The sequence below is a fragment of the Oryzias latipes genome, chromosome 22 (genome assembly GCF_002234675.1).
Source record: "Oryzias latipes chromosome 22, ASM223467v1".
Taxonomy (NCBI): domain Eukaryota; kingdom Metazoa; phylum Chordata; class Actinopteri; order Beloniformes; family Adrianichthyidae; genus Oryzias; species Oryzias latipes.
Window position 1 is genome coordinate 23,623,774 of NC_019880.2, and position 16,480 is coordinate 23,640,253.

General features: G+C 43.5%; 2 protein-coding genes across 5 annotated transcripts in view; both read right to left on the reverse strand.

The window, feature by feature from the left end:
• Positions 1 to 125: 125 nt before the first annotated feature.
• Positions 126 to 10,366, reverse strand: LOC110017551. The gene is made up of 5 exons (XM_020713851.1): positions 10,293 to 10,366; positions 8,123 to 8,158; positions 4,903 to 4,980; positions 1,890 to 2,007; positions 126 to 1,656 (listed from the first exon to the last, which is right to left on the reverse strand). The coding sequence occupies exons 1-5, from the start codon at positions 10,364 to 10,366 to the stop codon at positions 1,228 to 1,230; spliced, it is 735 nt and encodes a 244-aa protein (XP_020569510.1). The 3' UTR covers positions 126 to 1,227.
• The window catches only part of syt16 (synaptotagmin 16), a 28,127-nt gene continuing 20,296 nt past the window's right edge, over positions 8,650 to 16,480 (reverse strand). For 2 of the 4 annotated variants that reach the window (XM_023952034.1, XM_023952031.1), the window contains exons 4-7: positions 13,579 to 13,802; positions 12,616 to 13,077; positions 12,362 to 12,551; positions 8,650 to 12,273 (exon numbers count right to left, since the gene is read on the reverse strand). In XM_023952034.1, the coding sequence (XP_023807802.1) occupies positions 11,960 to 12,273; positions 12,362 to 12,551; positions 12,616 to 13,077; positions 13,579 to 13,802 (1,190 nt within the window). In that variant the 3' untranslated portion in view covers positions 8,650 to 11,959. The remainder of the gene's footprint in view (positions 12,274 to 12,361; positions 12,552 to 12,615; positions 13,078 to 13,578; positions 13,803 to 16,480) is intronic. The other 2 variants (XM_023952033.1, XM_023952032.1) reach the window with 2 other exon arrangements.

Here is a 16,480-nt window from a genome sequence, read left to right on the forward strand (position 1 = left end):
GCTGGTGTTGCACGATTCCATGAATGTAAAGCTCATTCTTATGCTCAGCAGAGGACGGTCAGTCATGTGGAGGTTCTGCTGTGGCAGCAGTTACAATCCCAAAAAAAAGAGAAGAGATCAGGGTCTTTAAGTTCTCATGAAACAATTTTATTTTGAAAAACAGAGCTGGTGCTGAAGCTGCAGACAAACACATCACACACCTCATTTGAGGACAAAAAGTTTTTCAAAATATCATCTGAAATATGACATTTTCATCAAAATATAGAATTTCAGGTTAAAATATGAAGCTCTTCTTTTTCAGCTGCCTTTTTTCTGAGAAAGTTCTGGACAGAAGCTGTGCACTCGGAGCAAAGACAGCAGCTTTGTGCAGCATCATCACACGCATCAAAGCTACCAGAAAACCCACCAGAAGATGGGGGGAAAAAAGGCTAATTTTAAAGGATGTTTTGCTCCCAAAGATTTAGTTATTTTGCTGATGTTTGTTCACAAAAATTTCTGTGAAGAATTCATTTGTAGTATGTTTTTTTTATGAACACCATGCATGTAAAGAGAAGCAAAGACACCAGGGATGGAACAGCGAGCCGAATGCAAAGCAGAAACATCTACAGGAGGTGTGAAGGAGTCTCCTACACAAATCACATGAAATGACTGACATGTACTCTCACACATTTTGAAATAATCTGATTCTGAATGAGATCAAAGTAATTTGGCAGTGTTTGTATGATTTTTATCATGAATTACAATGAGGCTTTCATTGCTTCTTTACATATTTTTTTAGTCCCATTCTTATGAAACTCTCATAAATATTAGGGTTTGAACACAGCTGTCTTTTCTGATTGTTTAGTGACTGTGACAAAATCAAATGTTTACGCAACTGAAGAGAAATTTTTCCTACAGCAAACGCAGCAGCTGCTTCACGGTAGGACAGACGCTCCTGGTTCACATGACCAACAATAACAGCAAAAATCAGAACCACAAGAGGGTGACAGAGAAGCTTCACAAACTGGAGCTGGACCTCAGCCTGATACCCTGTTGATCCTCTGGGTTATTGAGCTCCAGGCTCTGCACTGTTCTGCTCCCTGTCAGAAAGGAGAGGAGGTGTCACCCTGCAGGCAGCAGATCACGCAGCCTCCAGTGAAAGAGTGGCCACGTTTTCAGGCTGCCTCTGAAATGCAACCAGGTGTGAAGGGACTCTGGGACCACTGCTCTGAAAACGCACAGTTCAGCTCAGCCGTGGTCGTCCACGTTGCACAGCAGCACCTGGTTTGGGTGGAGGCCTGGGCAGGTTTGGAGGCTGTACAGGCAGCCCGCAGGGGCGTAGCAGGGCACCAGCCTGTAGCTCTGCAGCTCCTCCAGGCCACATGGCTGGGGGCAGCAGTCTGTGACCAGAACCTTTACTCTCTTTCTGTCAGGGTGCTCCAACCAGCCCTGGCCCTGTGTACCAGCAACAATAACCCTTTTTTCTTCCTCCTCTACCTCTCCCTCTGCCTCCTCTTCCTCCTCTGCTTCCAGCTTCTCCTCTTCATGGTGGATCTTCCTCAGCAGATTGTTAATGAGGACGGAGCGCCTCAGGTAGACCTCCGGGTCTTCTAGAAACCGGAGCTTCTCCAGCGACAGTTTCCGGATGCAGCTCCGTTCCTCCTGCAGGATCAGGTGCTGCAAACAGAGACAACAGCTGAGATTGAGCTTCTCCTCTTTGTTTTGTGGGGGGGCTTTTCTAAAGATGGTCTAAGGCTTGTTACCACATCTTTGCATCAACACCAGAAGAAATAAATTCAAAATGCAGAAGAAATGCGTTTAAATGGAGAGGTGGAGGTAAGGGAGCAACAAGCACAAGGGTCTGGAAAGTCTTCTGAGCAAAATGTCAAGAACAAAAGAAAGATTTTTACTTTTTGAAAATATCCTCGTAGGCCTCCGTGCAAATCCTCCTCCTCCGCATACTTCCTCTTGAAGTACGCAACTTTCGACGTTGTTGAATGGTTTGGTTTCTCTGATGGGAGACAGATTCTGAGGCAACAAAACACAAGTCAGTCAAAGAATGAAAGTATTCACCAACTCCCCAAAATGCACAAAGAAACTTTGTTTCACAATAAGGAGATGAGGAAAAAGTGCAAAAGGGCTTTCAGATGAAAGAGCAATTCTTCTTTGTTGCATGATGTGTAATATTGATATCTGGAATAGTTTCATAATGTATAATCAATAATCAATAAGGACGTCTTCTTCGTTACTTGGTAAATAGGCTACATTTGAGAAAGAGGTTGCACTCGACTCGGAACTTTCAGTGCAGAGTTTGTATCTTCTCCTGTATGTTTGGGCTTTCTCAGGGCACTGAGGCCATCTTCCCACAGTCCAAAATGTGTTGACTGGGTTCATTGGAATCTCTAAATTGACCCTAGGTCTAAATGTGAGTGAATAAGTGTGGCCCTATAAGAGATTGGCGGCCTCCACAGGGTGTACCCCAGCGGATGGATGGATGGATGGATGGATGGATGGATGGATGGATGGATGGATGGATGGATGGATGGATGGATGGATGGATGGATGGATGGATGGATGGATGGATGGATGGATGGATGGATGGATGGATGGATGGATGGATAGATAGATAGATAGATAGATAGATAGATAGATAGATAGATAGATAGATAGATAGATAGATAGATAGATAGATAGATAGATAGATAGATAGATAGATAGATAGATAGATAGATAGATAGATAGATAGATAGATAGATAGATAGATAGATAGATAGATAGATAGATAGATAGATAGATAGATAGATAGATAGATAGATAGATAGATAGATAGATAGATAGATAGATAGATAGATAGATAGATAGATAGATAGATAGATAGATAGATAGATAGATAGATAGATAGATAGATAGATAGATAGATAGATAGATAGATAGATAGATAGATAGATAGATAGATAGATAGATAGATAGATAGATAGATAATAGATAGATAGATAGATAGATAGATAGATAGATAGATAGATAGATAGATAGATAGATAGATAGATAGATAGATAGATAGATAGATAGATAGATAGATAGATAGATAGATAGATAGATGGGTGGGTGGGTGGACTGACTCATAAAGTACTAAGAATTCTAAGTAGAGTAGTTTTTCAAACTTTGCCTATAAAAATAACAATAATAATAATAACAGCAATCTAAATAGGTCAGTGCAAAAGTGGCAATGAGAAGATTTAAAGTGACAGTTTAAGAGTGACATTTTTTACTTAATAGCAACAATGTAAAAAAAAAAAGGTTAAGTAAATCATAACAGGGGTGGGATTATAATTTCGCTTTCACCCACTCTCTCTTAAACAATTTATCAAACTCTGTCCGACCATATTTAATCATATTTAATGGATTTGATGTGTCCTTTGTGCGCACTGAGTTAGTGCTAATATTATTTGAATTTATGATTGAGAGCAATTATAATATCAGAATGATAACATCATCTTCCGTAATTTATATTATGATCAAGTTATGTATTACAATATATCTAGACTTGATATATCTATGTTTGTTTATTGTATTTTCTTTTGTTCTGAAACCTGCTTGTCATCAATCAATTAACCCCAAATTTCAGAGTGAAAGACTCAAGACTTCAAATTCTGTGGAACCGAGTCAACTTCATCACTTTGAGACTTTGTTTTGAAAGCTTCATTCCTCAGTAAAGGGTCACCAAAGGGACACATTTGCACTCGTAAGTAGAACACTAAATTGTTGTAAACTGTGCAAAAAGATAGACACATATTTAGCTTCTTTCCTGTTTTAGCAAAAGCCTAAACGAGCATTTTGACTTGGTTCTGCTTTGTTCTCCCCCCAAATGCAAAACAAAGAAACATCATTGGCTATCTTTGAAAACACTAAATGTCCAGGAAACTGGAGAATTCTGAACCTGGAGACGGCAGCAGATTGTAAAGGTTTTGTCCCAACAACAAACTGGATTTGATCTAGTTTTAACTAAGCTGTGAACCCCAAAAGTATCTGACATTCACATTAGAACCCTTGACAGTACGATCACATTTAAAGGAGCAATTGTTTTTTTTTAGAGCTGTACTACTGAAGTTGTGTTTCTGCTTGTCATCATTCACATGTAACATTACTGAAAAAGTGTTCATATTTGTGGCATTTAGAGGATTAGTAGAAAATAAACAGTGAATTGTGCTATATTCTCCTGTCACAAGGTGGTGCTCTATCCTTTCAGCTCTTTGCTAAGTCTACTGTAAAAACTTGAAAAGATTTTTCACAGATCTAAATAATCTTCTCGTAGTTTGGTTCAAATATTAATGTTTGGGGGATTTTCTTTCTCAGCAACATTTTTGTGGCTGCATGTTGACGGATGGTTGCTGAGGGGCTGATGTGGCTCACGAGGAGCTCCAGGAGGCTCTGGTTTCAGATCTTCAGTTGATCTCAGTTCTGACAGTCTAGCATGGCATTCTGATCAGCAGCTTTCAGCTTCTGACACAAACAGTCTATTAGCACTGATTTCATATGTTTACGTAACTGCAACAACAAAAAATAAACATTAATTTAACTTATCTTTTAAAGTAAGAAAAACGAAACATATTTCTGTGTGAACAGTCCAAAGTGTTAACATAAATCTGCTGCAGCAACCATTTAAGTTTTTATTAATTTTATTATTGAAAGTATTGTTGTTTTGTTTTTATTCTGCATTGTTAACCACTTTGGTCAGCTTCTGCTGTTTTAAAAGCGCTTTATAAATAAAGTTGACTTGACTTGACTTATCCTTAAAAATGTTTAGGAAGTGTCTTCAAAACTGAATTTGCTCTCTTTTCACAGTGTTTTTCTTCACAAAACTCGTTTGAAAGGCCGATGTTTTACTTTTGATGGAAATCTGTAAGGTAGACAGTATCCTGTTACCTGCTCTCGATGACCTGAAATCTGCGGCCTGGGGTTATGTCTGAGTCTGTGTGAACGTCTTCATCCTCCTTCAGGCTCCTGTGGGGAAAACAAATGGACCAGGAAGGATGAGAAAATGTCCTAAAACAAATTCAGGACTTGAACACACCACTGGGAGAGGATCTAGATGAAGGAATCAAATGGAGCAACAGAGAGCATCTGCATTTGAAAAAGGGAAGTACATCTGCCCCCACCACCCAATGAGAAACCTGCCCGATGGGTGGTGTGGACTTCTGGGGCTGTGGCTTCAAATGTGGTGCAGGCTGCAGAAATGTTTGCTACCACAACCAAATTCAAATTAATTTTATCTCTAAAGCACCTTTCGTGTAAAGAAAACAGTTCAAGGTGTTGTATATAAAAACAAACAAAAACACCAATTCCGACTCATGCAATAAAGTAATCAAATAAGCCCCTCGTAAAAAAATACACAAAAACAAACATAAGTAAAAGAGAAATTACAAACACAAAAAAGCTAAAAAAAAAGAGAGAAACCAGAAGGTGCCGTCCATCCTGTCTTCCAGTTGGTGTCAGCATCTTTGCAGCACAACTCATCCCCAGCACCTCCTGCCCCACAGATCCCAAACCCTTGGGTTTAGTGGGCTTGACGTTGGCACACCAGGCCGGGCAGCTCGGAGGACCCGGAACAAGAGATGCCAGAGGACCGACAAGATGTACCACCAACAGTGCAGCATCGCCCAGTCACCTGAAAATCCTGGACTTGATACCAAACTACAACCAGCCCTTTCCAACTCCATACAAGGACAGCTGGTCCAACAACAAGGCCAGGTCAATGGAAAAGAAAGCTCCTCACTGAACCGGATGCCAAGATTTAGTCTGGGAGCAGACAGTAGAAGACTGAAGGACAAAGAGGATGAACCATCCTGGAAGCTACCACTGCCAGTCATCAAACAACCTTACCAGTGTCTGGAACTGTCACAGCTGAAATACAGCAAGTCATAGCTGCACAAGATCTGCAACGAAAAAAGTGAAAAGCCATGAGCATGCAAGAACTCCGACAGGGTCTCAGTAGAAAGACCAAAGGAATTTCCTTTAAATTTTTTTTTTAAAAGGATAAACAACAAATACTAAATTGAAAAACCTCAAACTAAAATGTGTCAGTTTTTCACACCAAAGCTGTGAGAAGGTCACGACTGAGTCACTGGGTGAAGAATCAAGACTGATGTACAGCATGGTTCAACAAACTGAGGGCAGGTAGCTGTGAATGCACCACAAAGTGAGAATGGAAGAGTGGGCGGACCCAACTGGGAGGAGTCACAGCTCCTAAAACAAAACAAAAGATTTGCAACAGGATATCGGGTCTTTGCCACATGCTAGCTGGCAGATTACCCATTTTGCACTGCAAGAGGCCAATCTTTATTTGTAAGACTCCTATCTGCTACTGTGAGGGTTGGTGGATAATGTTCTGAGGCCCCATGTTTGAGGAGGCCATCCTCCCCCCTGTGCTTTTTCACTTCTCCCCTGACGTTCTTCTGTTAATGAAGGGAAACAGTTCAGTGCAAACAATTTGTCATCTTTTTCTAGCTTCTGTCATCGTACAGAAACTTTTGGTCCTTTTTACCTTTTTCTCAGAACCTTAAATGTCCTTTCCCATCACACCCTCTGGAGAGACACAGTAGCTTCCTGTAGCCTGTCACCTTCTTCATCACATGGCAGCTTCTGGTTCTGATTGTCCCTCATTCACAGCACCACTGATGTGTTGTCTGTTGGTTCCAGTCACGACTGTACGGTATTTGGAAGTGTTGACGATGGTCAAGACATCCAGCATAAGCATCCACACAATATCTCATTATCTCTATTGTCATTTGGTAATGAAGGACTCACTGGGGCCTGGTTCTCAATCTTCAACATCTTCACTTCCACAGCATTTGGGAAACCTGTCATTGCTTCCTGACGTTCAGTGTTTGTACCAACGATGTACATTGAAGAAATTAACCCTTGTGCTATCTTAGATGACCCCACCCTTACATTGACGTGTTCTCCCTACCATGACAAAGGTGGATAAAGGTGGAAAGATTTCATGTAATCCATGGACACCAGTGAAGATCACAAATCATTGAAGAAAAAAGGTTCAGTCAGTGCACTGTCTAGTGGGTCTAGATGACCCAACTCCCAATGTTAAAGTGCCTAGGATAGCACAAGGGTTAAATGTGCATAAGAGCCCCATGTCTCCCATTTCTCCAAAACCAGCAAACAACATCTGCATGATCCACACCAAGAGGGGAATCCCAGCTTCAGGAACAAAAGACAAGAACTAAAAGCATTAGATCTGATCCTCAAGATTAAGACCCAACAATTGACTGTATATGAGAATTGGACGGAGTGACCCCTCCCCCTGGCATTCCAAACAGGAAGTACCCGCTGGCTCCCATACACTTCTATAAAGAAGTTATTCCAGTTATTAACAAAACAATCAGACACCTCAGTGAAACTATGTGGTCTCATGTCCAACGTTTGAAATGTTTGATTGACAGATTTCGTGTAGACCGCTTTTAAGTGGCAGGGGTGTGGCTTTGATTTCCTTTTTGTTGGAGCCAGAGGTAAAGCATTTTCCATACGTCACTCTCGCTGGGTAAAGTTCTCTGATAGTCAATGGATCCAACAGGAATCGGAAAAACCCGATTAGTGCTATCAACATCTGTGTCCATGTCAGAGAAACTGGAAAAGCTCCTCACCTTGAATGAATGGTTCTTTTTATTTGAACATCCTGTTCTGAAAAGCAAATATAGGAGCCTCCAACACATCGGCCAGAAGGGCGCATATTTTTAAGAGTCTAATCAAATACCCACGTTTTTTTGTCAAATTACTTCAAAACAAACACATTGAACTATGAACAATAAATAAAACTGTCAAGAAAGTCAATCAGTAAAAGTTTGTGTGTCAATATTCAGAGATGTGTTGCTCACTTCTGGTTTAAGAAGCAGCTGAGTGGTAAGTAAACACATTAATGAAACCGGCTTATATTTTTAGGATCTCATTGAATAATTAACTAACCCGTTCTTTCCCTTTTGGAAATCGCTTAAGTTTGATCTACTTTTCCGTGACTCCCTGATATTTTAGAGAAATCCAGATAAATGCAAACGTAGATAAATACCCTAAGCATAAAAAACATGTTAGAGAAAATCAAACATAAACAAAGTTATATTTGTCTCAAGCCTCTTACCTTCTCCAGTGCCTGTGCAGCTCTCCGTCAGTGCCCCTACCCCTCCTGATAGGATGCTCTCCTCCTCACTTGGATGTTTGGGACCCCCACCAGCTCGGCCTCGGGTTTGTGCGGGTCCCTGCAGACGGACGGACTGAAGCTCCTGTTGAGGTTGGACCCTCGCTGCTCTCCTGACTCCTCAAATGTCTCTTTAGATGCAACACACGCCGCCCGCCCTCATTGGTGCCCACGCAGGCAACTGTTTCTTGTTGCTAGGAGATGGATTGTGCACAGAGATGACGCTCAAACTTTGGTCATCATTTTACCGCATCAGACGTGTTTGGATTTAGCCCTTTCTTTTTTTTTTTTTTTTTGCTTTCTGCCTGGAAACCTCCAGGGAACCTGAGGATCTTCTCTGCTGCAGGCCCTCACAGATCCCACATCGTCTTTGTTTGGGGCTTTCTCCCTCAGAAAGCATCAATTTCAAACAGAAAGGTGCGAGGTGTTGCCGGGAAGAGAGGACGACACAAGGACACGTGACCACAGCGGGATAGTTTGGTTTTTATTGACAATGACAAACATGCAGAGTCTTCTCTGGATACTGCATGAGCTCAGCATGCAGAGTCCAGACCAGGACTGCAGGGTTTGTGAGAAGCTCAGAGCAGATTCATCATCTTTTCACCCTGAAGCGTTTGAATTGAGAAAGTGTCGGAGCGAAACTTGTGTTTAAAGACCCACTCCAATGAAAGTGGTGTTTTTGGAGTTTAGAACATGTTCTTTTTTTCTGATGACGGAGAACACATTTGACGAAAATTAACCTTAAAATTGGATTTCTGCAAATCTCTTTATTCTAATCCTTGTTAAACAGGAGCAGACGAAAAAAATGCAGTTTGTAACAGAGATTATTAGTGACGTAGAAAATAGGACGGGCGGGCCACAAGCTGCCTGCTCCCAACTCCCAGCAATGGGGAGGGGGGCAGGGTTGCTCCACGCCAACAGTCAGATAAATTTCTGATGAATTCCTGCCACTCTGCAGAAACTATATTCAAGAAAACAGCACAGGTTTTTGGATTTTGCTTAAAAACAGCATCATCATAGTTAATAGACCACTGAAACACTTTGAAAATAAATCAGAAAATGAACGGAGTGGGGCTTTAAAAGCAGCATGAAGCTTGCTGAAACTGTGACCTGCATCAGGATGGTGAGAGCACAGCAGGATGCAGACCTGTGCAACAGCAAAAAACCCCTGCATGACTGTAACCCCACTGAAGCAGCTGTGCATTTTACCGACCAAGGACATCTTTCAGAAGTTCAGAGGAAAAGAGAACAAAAAAACACAAAACATATATCAATCTGGAAAAGTCAGACTGTAGTTTGATCCTTTTTTTCTTCGATGCATGTACAGAGAAAGAAATAAGTCTGAAATTACAGTTTTAATTTATTGACAAACTTCATTTATAACTGTATTAACTTTTTTTTTTTTGAGGGGGGCATTGCATTGTGTTTCACACAACCTAAAATACTTGCAGCGCAGGAGCAAACATCTGAACTTCAACAGGAGGCTTCATGCAAATGTGTGTCACCCGTCTGACATCTCCAAAAGTTACAGGCACTTCATCCGATAGTAAAAAAAATATTTTCACATGTGCAGCTCAGTCTGATTGTCACATCTACAGTCCACGCTGGGATCCTGGTGAACATGCAGACTTACGGGAACAATGAAAAACACACCAGATGCATCAAGGTCTTCTAATAAGTACGTTGGGTTTTGCACAACAGTCCAACATGCATAAAATATACATCTGTGCTGTGAATGTGGGAGGAGAGCTGATCTTTGACTCAGCAACTCACAGTGCATGACTGCCGCACCTCCATTGTTACCCTTTCAACCCGAGGGAGTTTTGCTTTTGACTTTGTTCTCTTCGGTGGCATCAACGTTAAATAATCTATCATGTGAGGAATAAAATGTAAAGAACCACCTGAAGAGCCCAAATGAAGTCAAGCGGAAGTAAAACAGTCGTCCTCCCTGATCCCATTTTGGTAACATGCAGTAATTCCTTCATTGGTGGAGGTTCTGTGTCAGACGAGTGAACACCCTCCACCACAGCTGAAGCATACCGGCTCTGCATCCAGAGAGCGCAGACAGGAGGACACGGTTGTATTCTCAGAGCAACCATAGCAGCATGTTCACAGCTGCCGGAGCCGGTAGGAACTCTGACAGGTGGAGGAGGAGGCGGAGCTCCACAAAGCGGCATTCACCACCATGTTAGTGACACTGTGGGACTTTGTCTGTTTATCGTCAGTGTGAATACACGAGACACGTGCAAAATACAGAGGATGGAATCTCAGTCAGTCAATGGGAATTTGAAACAAAGGCATTCTGGGAAATCTGCTATTTTTGCCAGTTATGTTTCTTTAAATGCTTCAAGAAATGCAGAGGACAGTCCAGAAGAAGTCTCCTTGAGAAAACGTGCAAGTTTGCTTCAGAGCGGCGTTCCATGTCTTATTTGCTACGGAAGCCCAGAAGGAAAAATAAAGACACTTTCATGTTTCGAATGTGCTGAACATTTTGCAATTTTTAGATTAAAACAAATTTAGCAAATACATTCTGGTGAGATGTCACACTAATGTTCATTCATTGTAGACCTAAGCACCTCCACGCAGCTCAGTTCCACATCCAAATGTGTACATTTAAAATATTGTAAACCTTTTTACAACCAAAAATAAAGTTGATCTGCATTTGATGGCATATTTACTGTTGAAAGGTTTTTATGACATTCAGGTTGAGCTCAGAGTCCTTCCTGATTTATAGCAAAAGATGTTATGCAGGGTCAAAAACCCCCGTGGGTGGGGCAAACAGCGGTTAGGTGAGTTCTACCTGCAGAAGGTTCATTCATTCATGTATGGCTGTAGAGGAAGCAAAGGCAGGCATGCAGCCTGAAGTCGCATTTGGGACCAGCAGGGCCATGGGTCCAGGAGGGTTCTGGCTCCAGCAGGGTCCTGGCTCCAGCAAGGCCATTGGTCCAGGAGGGTTCTGGCTCCAGCAGGGTCCTGGTTCCGGCAGGGCCATGGGTCCAGGAGGGTTCTGGCTCCAGCAGGGTCCTGGTTCCAGCAGGGCCATGGGTCCAGGAGGGGTTCTGGCTCCAGCAGGGTCCTGGCTCCAGCAGGGCCATGGGTCCAGGAGGGTTCTGGATCCAGCAGGGTCCTGGCTCCAGCAGGGCCATGGGTCCAGGAGGGTTCTGGCTCCAGCAGGGTCCTGGCTCCAGCAGGGCCATGGGTCCAGGAGGGTTCTGGATCCAGCAGGGTCCTAGGTCCAGCAGGGCCATGGGTCCAGGAGGGTTCTGGCTCCAGCAGGGTCCTGGCTCCAGCAGGGCCATGGGTCCAGGAGGGTTCTGGCTCCAGCCTGAACCGCCCTCACACCTTCACTCCTGAGTTTATTTTTTTATTGTAGGCAAACAGCTGCTCCTTTCCCAACAAACTGCTTTATGTTAGTTTGCTTTGTGTCCCATTTGTTATTAAATGTGTTGTTTGGTGAGCTTGATGTCATGATGACCTACAGGGGTTGGGTTCTGGTTTCGGTGTTTAAAAAAACTCCTTTTTATCGTGAGGCAGAAACAAAAGAAAGCTGGTCACCAGAGGGGTTGATGGGTAAAGTCCCCGTGCGTCAGAGAAACCTCGGTGACGCGTGACTCTGAACAGACGCGTGAACTTGCAGTGCGAGTGCATGAATGAAGAAGGGAGGAGGTGCTCTGTGATGAAGCAGCAGTTGACCTGTGGGGCTGATGTAGCTCTACAAGAAGAGGGAATGTTCTGCAAGCTCCTCCGTCTGGAGGAAGGGAGGTCCTGCGGTGACGAGCCTTACGCCTCCAGCAGGACGTGCCAGCGGCACACCTGCTGTCCTCGGCTCTCCTTCATGACCTGCCAGTGGAGCTGCTCCTCCTTGCCGCTGCTGTTCTGCCCCAGTGCGATCCAGCCCACCATCTCTTTGCGCTTCATGCTGCGGCGGGTGTTAATGGAGACCAGCAGCGTGACATCGGACAGCTGGAACAGCGCCACCTGGAAGACAAATGTCTCCTTGTAGACTGGGTTGGGTTGGCCGCGGCGCACTGACGTCTTGCACCGAGCGATCTCCTGACCCACCGAGTTCAGCAGAGTCAGTCGGCCGTAGGTGTCTGGGTGAAGAAGGAGAAGAACATCTGTGGCAAGCTGGTTCTTTCCTGACTCTGAACATTAAAGCTGTGGCGCAGGCAGCATACACACCTGGAGGCCTGCTGACAGCCAGGTTTCTGAAGAGGCTGCCTCTGATGAGCTCCACAGACATGCGCCCAGTGGTGGCATTATAAGAGAGGCCCAGCAGCAGCTCGGGGACGCCTCCGTGGGTCAGGGACTGAGTAAACGAAGCAATGTCACTCTGAGAAGCTGCAGATAAGCTCAACTGGGAACCGACGTGCTGGAGGAAAGAGGGGCGTGTTAGCTGATGGCGTGTGACAACATGTAATAGCATCGCATCTCACCTTCAGGTTGCTCCGAGGCTCCAGGACCACTGTAGTCTCCGTGGTCCCTCCTTGTGGATCCAGACCACCTAAGCAAAGCACTTTCTCCCCCACCATCCTCTCACGGAACATCCTGCCCCCTAGTGCATACAGCCGGAACCGCACAGCCGACGTGTGCAGGTCGGTTGGCTCTACGTGTGAGAAGCGTAAGGTCTCGTTGAAGTGTGGACAGGGCCCTTTCTGCACCGACGTCTTGTGTCGCTGCTTCTTTGTGGGCAGCAGGAGCATGTGTACCTGCCAGGAGTCCAGCCCACTGCGGTCTTTGTCAGGAACGCCCCGTGCTGAAAGGACAGAGACCAGCAGCTTTCTCAAGCTGGGTCGGTACTCTAAAGACAGGACCAGGTCTCCACATTTACAGATGGGAGGTCGAGAGGAGGAACACAGCAGCTGAGACGAAGCGCTGCTGTGCAGAGTCCGTTCCTGCTGGGAAGAACAGGAGAAATGCAGCACCGATCAAAGACGGCTCAGTTTTACACATTTAGCTGCTTCGTTCTGCATTTGACAGATTTTGCCACTTTCAAGTGGCATGGGTGTGGCCTTCAAACAAGCCCGCCCCTAACTGAAATAGAAATGATGACTCAGATCAATTTGGACCAGTCACTGCTTACTGATGATTTTGGGTTCCAACATGGCGGCATCCACATCATGGAAAAACAGCGACTGGATTGGTTGGAGCTGGACGTAAACTGTTTTACAGTCACATATACTCAATCCAGTTTTCTTTTACAGTAAATGGTAACAACAGCCATTATGGGTGGATATGGGCTGTCTGTGAGCAAGACATTGGCAAAGTTGCAGGGACCCAGATGAAAAATGTGAAGATGATGCTTTCATCTTTCCCCAAACATAGAACAGAAAAGTTTCGTTATCTGTCTGCATGAGTTTAAAGGAAGTGTGTGATCATCACGTCAGTCCCTGAAGTACCTCTGGGCTCCAGGTGGAGGAGCTGTCTGCGGCTTCGTTTTTGTCCTGATCCACCGGCTTGTCCTCGCTCCCCTCTGCAGCCGGTCGGGTTGGACTCAGGATGGGACTTGCATCAGCGGTGGCAGCAGGACTGTTCAGGAGGGGAGCTGACATCTTCTCACTCTTGTCTTCCACTGCACAGAGCGGATCCTGGAAGGTCTGCCGGCCTGACGCTTCTGCCTCTGCTGGAAGAAGACAAAGAAGGCGGGGCAGAAAGTTACTCCCATCGGGGAGCTGTTTGAACCTTTCTACAAAAGGAAGATGGAAAACCATCGTCCAGTGACGGAAGAAGGTTTATTTCTCTGATAATGGTAAAAACATTCCAGTCTACTTGGAGCTCACACAAGCTATTTTGGACAACAAGACCCAGCATGTACAGTGGTGGACAAAATAGTTGGTACCCGTCAGATAAAGACAGAAAGTCCACAATGCTCACTGAAATTACTTGAAATGTTCAAAAGTAACAAAAATTCAAATTTATCGAAAATTAAATAATCAAAATAAGCCATTACTTTTGAGTTGTTGATTAACAGAATTATTTAAAAAAAAAAAACAGACTGATGAAACAGGGCTGGACAAAAATGATGGTACCTCCATAAAAGACTGAGAACTAATTGCCCAGGGGGGCATGATTAACTCAGGTATGTCCTTTAATTGACATCACAGCTGTTCTCAAAGCCATAATCAGTCAGTCTGCCTATTTAGAGGGAGACAAATAGTCACGTTGCTGTTTGGTGAAAAGGTGTGAACCACACTGATCATGGACAACAGAAAGCCATGGAGAGAATTGTCCCAGGACATTAGAAACAAAATTATAGACAAACATGGTAAAGGTAGAGACTGTAAAACCATCTCTAAGCAGCTTGAAGTTCCTGTGATGACAGTGGCACATATTATTCAGAAGTTTAAGACCCACGGGACAGTAGCTAACCACCCTGGATGTGGCTGGAAGAGGAAAATTGATGACAAATTGAGGAGACGGATAGTTAGAACTGTATCCAAAGAGCCCAGAACAACCTCCAAAGACGTTAAAGGTGAACTCCTAGATCAAGGTACATCAGTGTCAGATCGCACCATTCATCGTTGTTGGAGCCAGAGTGGACTTCATAGGAGACGACCAAAGAAGACACCACTGTTGAAAATGAATCATAAAAAAACCAGACTGGAATTTGCAAAAATGCATTCTGGGAAAATGTCCTTTGGACAGATGAGACAAAACTGGAGCTTTTTGGTAAGGAACATCAGCTCTATGTTGGTAGACTCAAAAATGAAACATACAACGAAAACAACACTGTCCATACAGTGAAACATGGAGGAGGCTCAGTTCTGTTTTGGGGCTGCTTTGCTGCATCTGCCACAGGGTGTCTTGAAGTTTCAGGTAAAATTAAATCTCAAGATTATCAAGGCATTCTGGATAGAAATGTGCTGCCTAGTGTCAGAAAGCTTGGTCTCAGTCGCAGGTCATGGGTCTTCCAACAGGACAACGATCCAAAACACTCAGCCAAAAACCCCAAAGAATGGCTAGGAGAAAAGTGTTGGACTATTCTGAAGTGGCCTTCTATGAGCCCAGATCTGAATCCCATTGAACATCTGTGGAAGGAGCTGAAACATGCCATTTGGAGAAGACACCCATCAAATCTGAGACAACTGGAGCAGTTTGTTCATGAGGAGTGGGCCAAAATACCTGTGGACAGGTGCAGAAGGCTTATTGACAAATACAGAAACCCTTTAATTGCAGTGATTGCCTCAAAAGGTTGTGCAACAAAATATTAATTTTTGAGTACCATCATTTTTGTCCAGCCCTATTTCAATAGTTTTTTTTTTAATAATTCTGTTCATCAACAACTCAAAAGTAATGGCTGATTTTGATTATTTAATTTTCAATCAATTTTAATTGTTACTTTTGAACATTTCGAGTCATTTCAGTGAGCAGTGTGGACTTTCTTTCTTTAACTGAGGGGTACCAACAATTTTGTCCACCACTGTAAAGCTTTAAAAGCTTTCTGAGAAACTCCAGATCTTTGTGCAACTACTGACAACTGTGGGCATCAGCGGGTCATTTTACAGTAATTTGGGTCTGTTTGGGAGATGCTCCACTTCTCTACCTTTAGACTGCGGAGATCCCCAGGGATCCACTCCTGGTCTATTCTTTTGCATTTCCTGTTCTAATTCTGCCCCACTTTAATGCTGATGGTTGCCATAGATACGTGTTGCTCTGTGACATTTCGACTAGATTCCTGAAGGTTTGAAAGTGAGAAAATGAAAATCTTTTCGTGGTAATGTCACCCTGATGGACCTCGAAAATCATGTCAAGTCATCTTTGTGTTTCTTTCGAAAACGGAGTCATTTCTGTGAAAAGACTCCGGCACTATTAATGTGTCGCTGTAGCAGCCTGTCAACAGGTGGCACGAGTCCAGAGCGCTGCTGCTTCAACCAGAAGCGGGAAACACATAATTTCATTCACAGCCAGATGGATTTTAGGATTTTATTATTAGTTTTTTAGAGTTATAACTGAAAAATCAGCTGCTCACAAACTATTGACTGAAACTGAATTGATTAACATTTATATGTGTTAGCATGTGCTGCTGATAGAACCTAATTTCTTATTATGGCAACTTCCATTTAACATCAAAGGCTCTTCTTTATTGATCATTTTTGGTTGAGATAAAAAAAAAAGTCAATTTATTTTCTGACGTTTGATCTCTTGTTATCCTTACATCTTTGGATCTCTGCTCTGCAGCTCCCGGTCAACGTTAAGGCGGTTTCAGACCAGTGGAAGAAAAAACAGAAAATGAGGAAGAATTCTGATAGAATAACTGTGGGTTGCTGCTGAAAATGAAATTCCTTGATGAGAAGATGAAAT

Coding starts and splice junctions, on each gene's coding strand:
- LOC110017551 (XM_020713851.1), bottom strand. CDS start 10,366: ATGGTGGTGAATGCCGCTTTGTGGAGCTCCGCCTCCTCCTCCACCTGT. Junction 2,008..4,902: donor TTTCAGGTCATCGAGAGCAG/GTAACAGGATAC, acceptor TTGTTGCCTCAG/AATCTGTCTCCCATCAGAGA. Junction 1,657..1,889: donor TACGAGGATATTTTCAAAAA/GTAAAAATCTTT, acceptor CTCTGTTTGCAG/CACCTGATCCTGCAGGAGGA.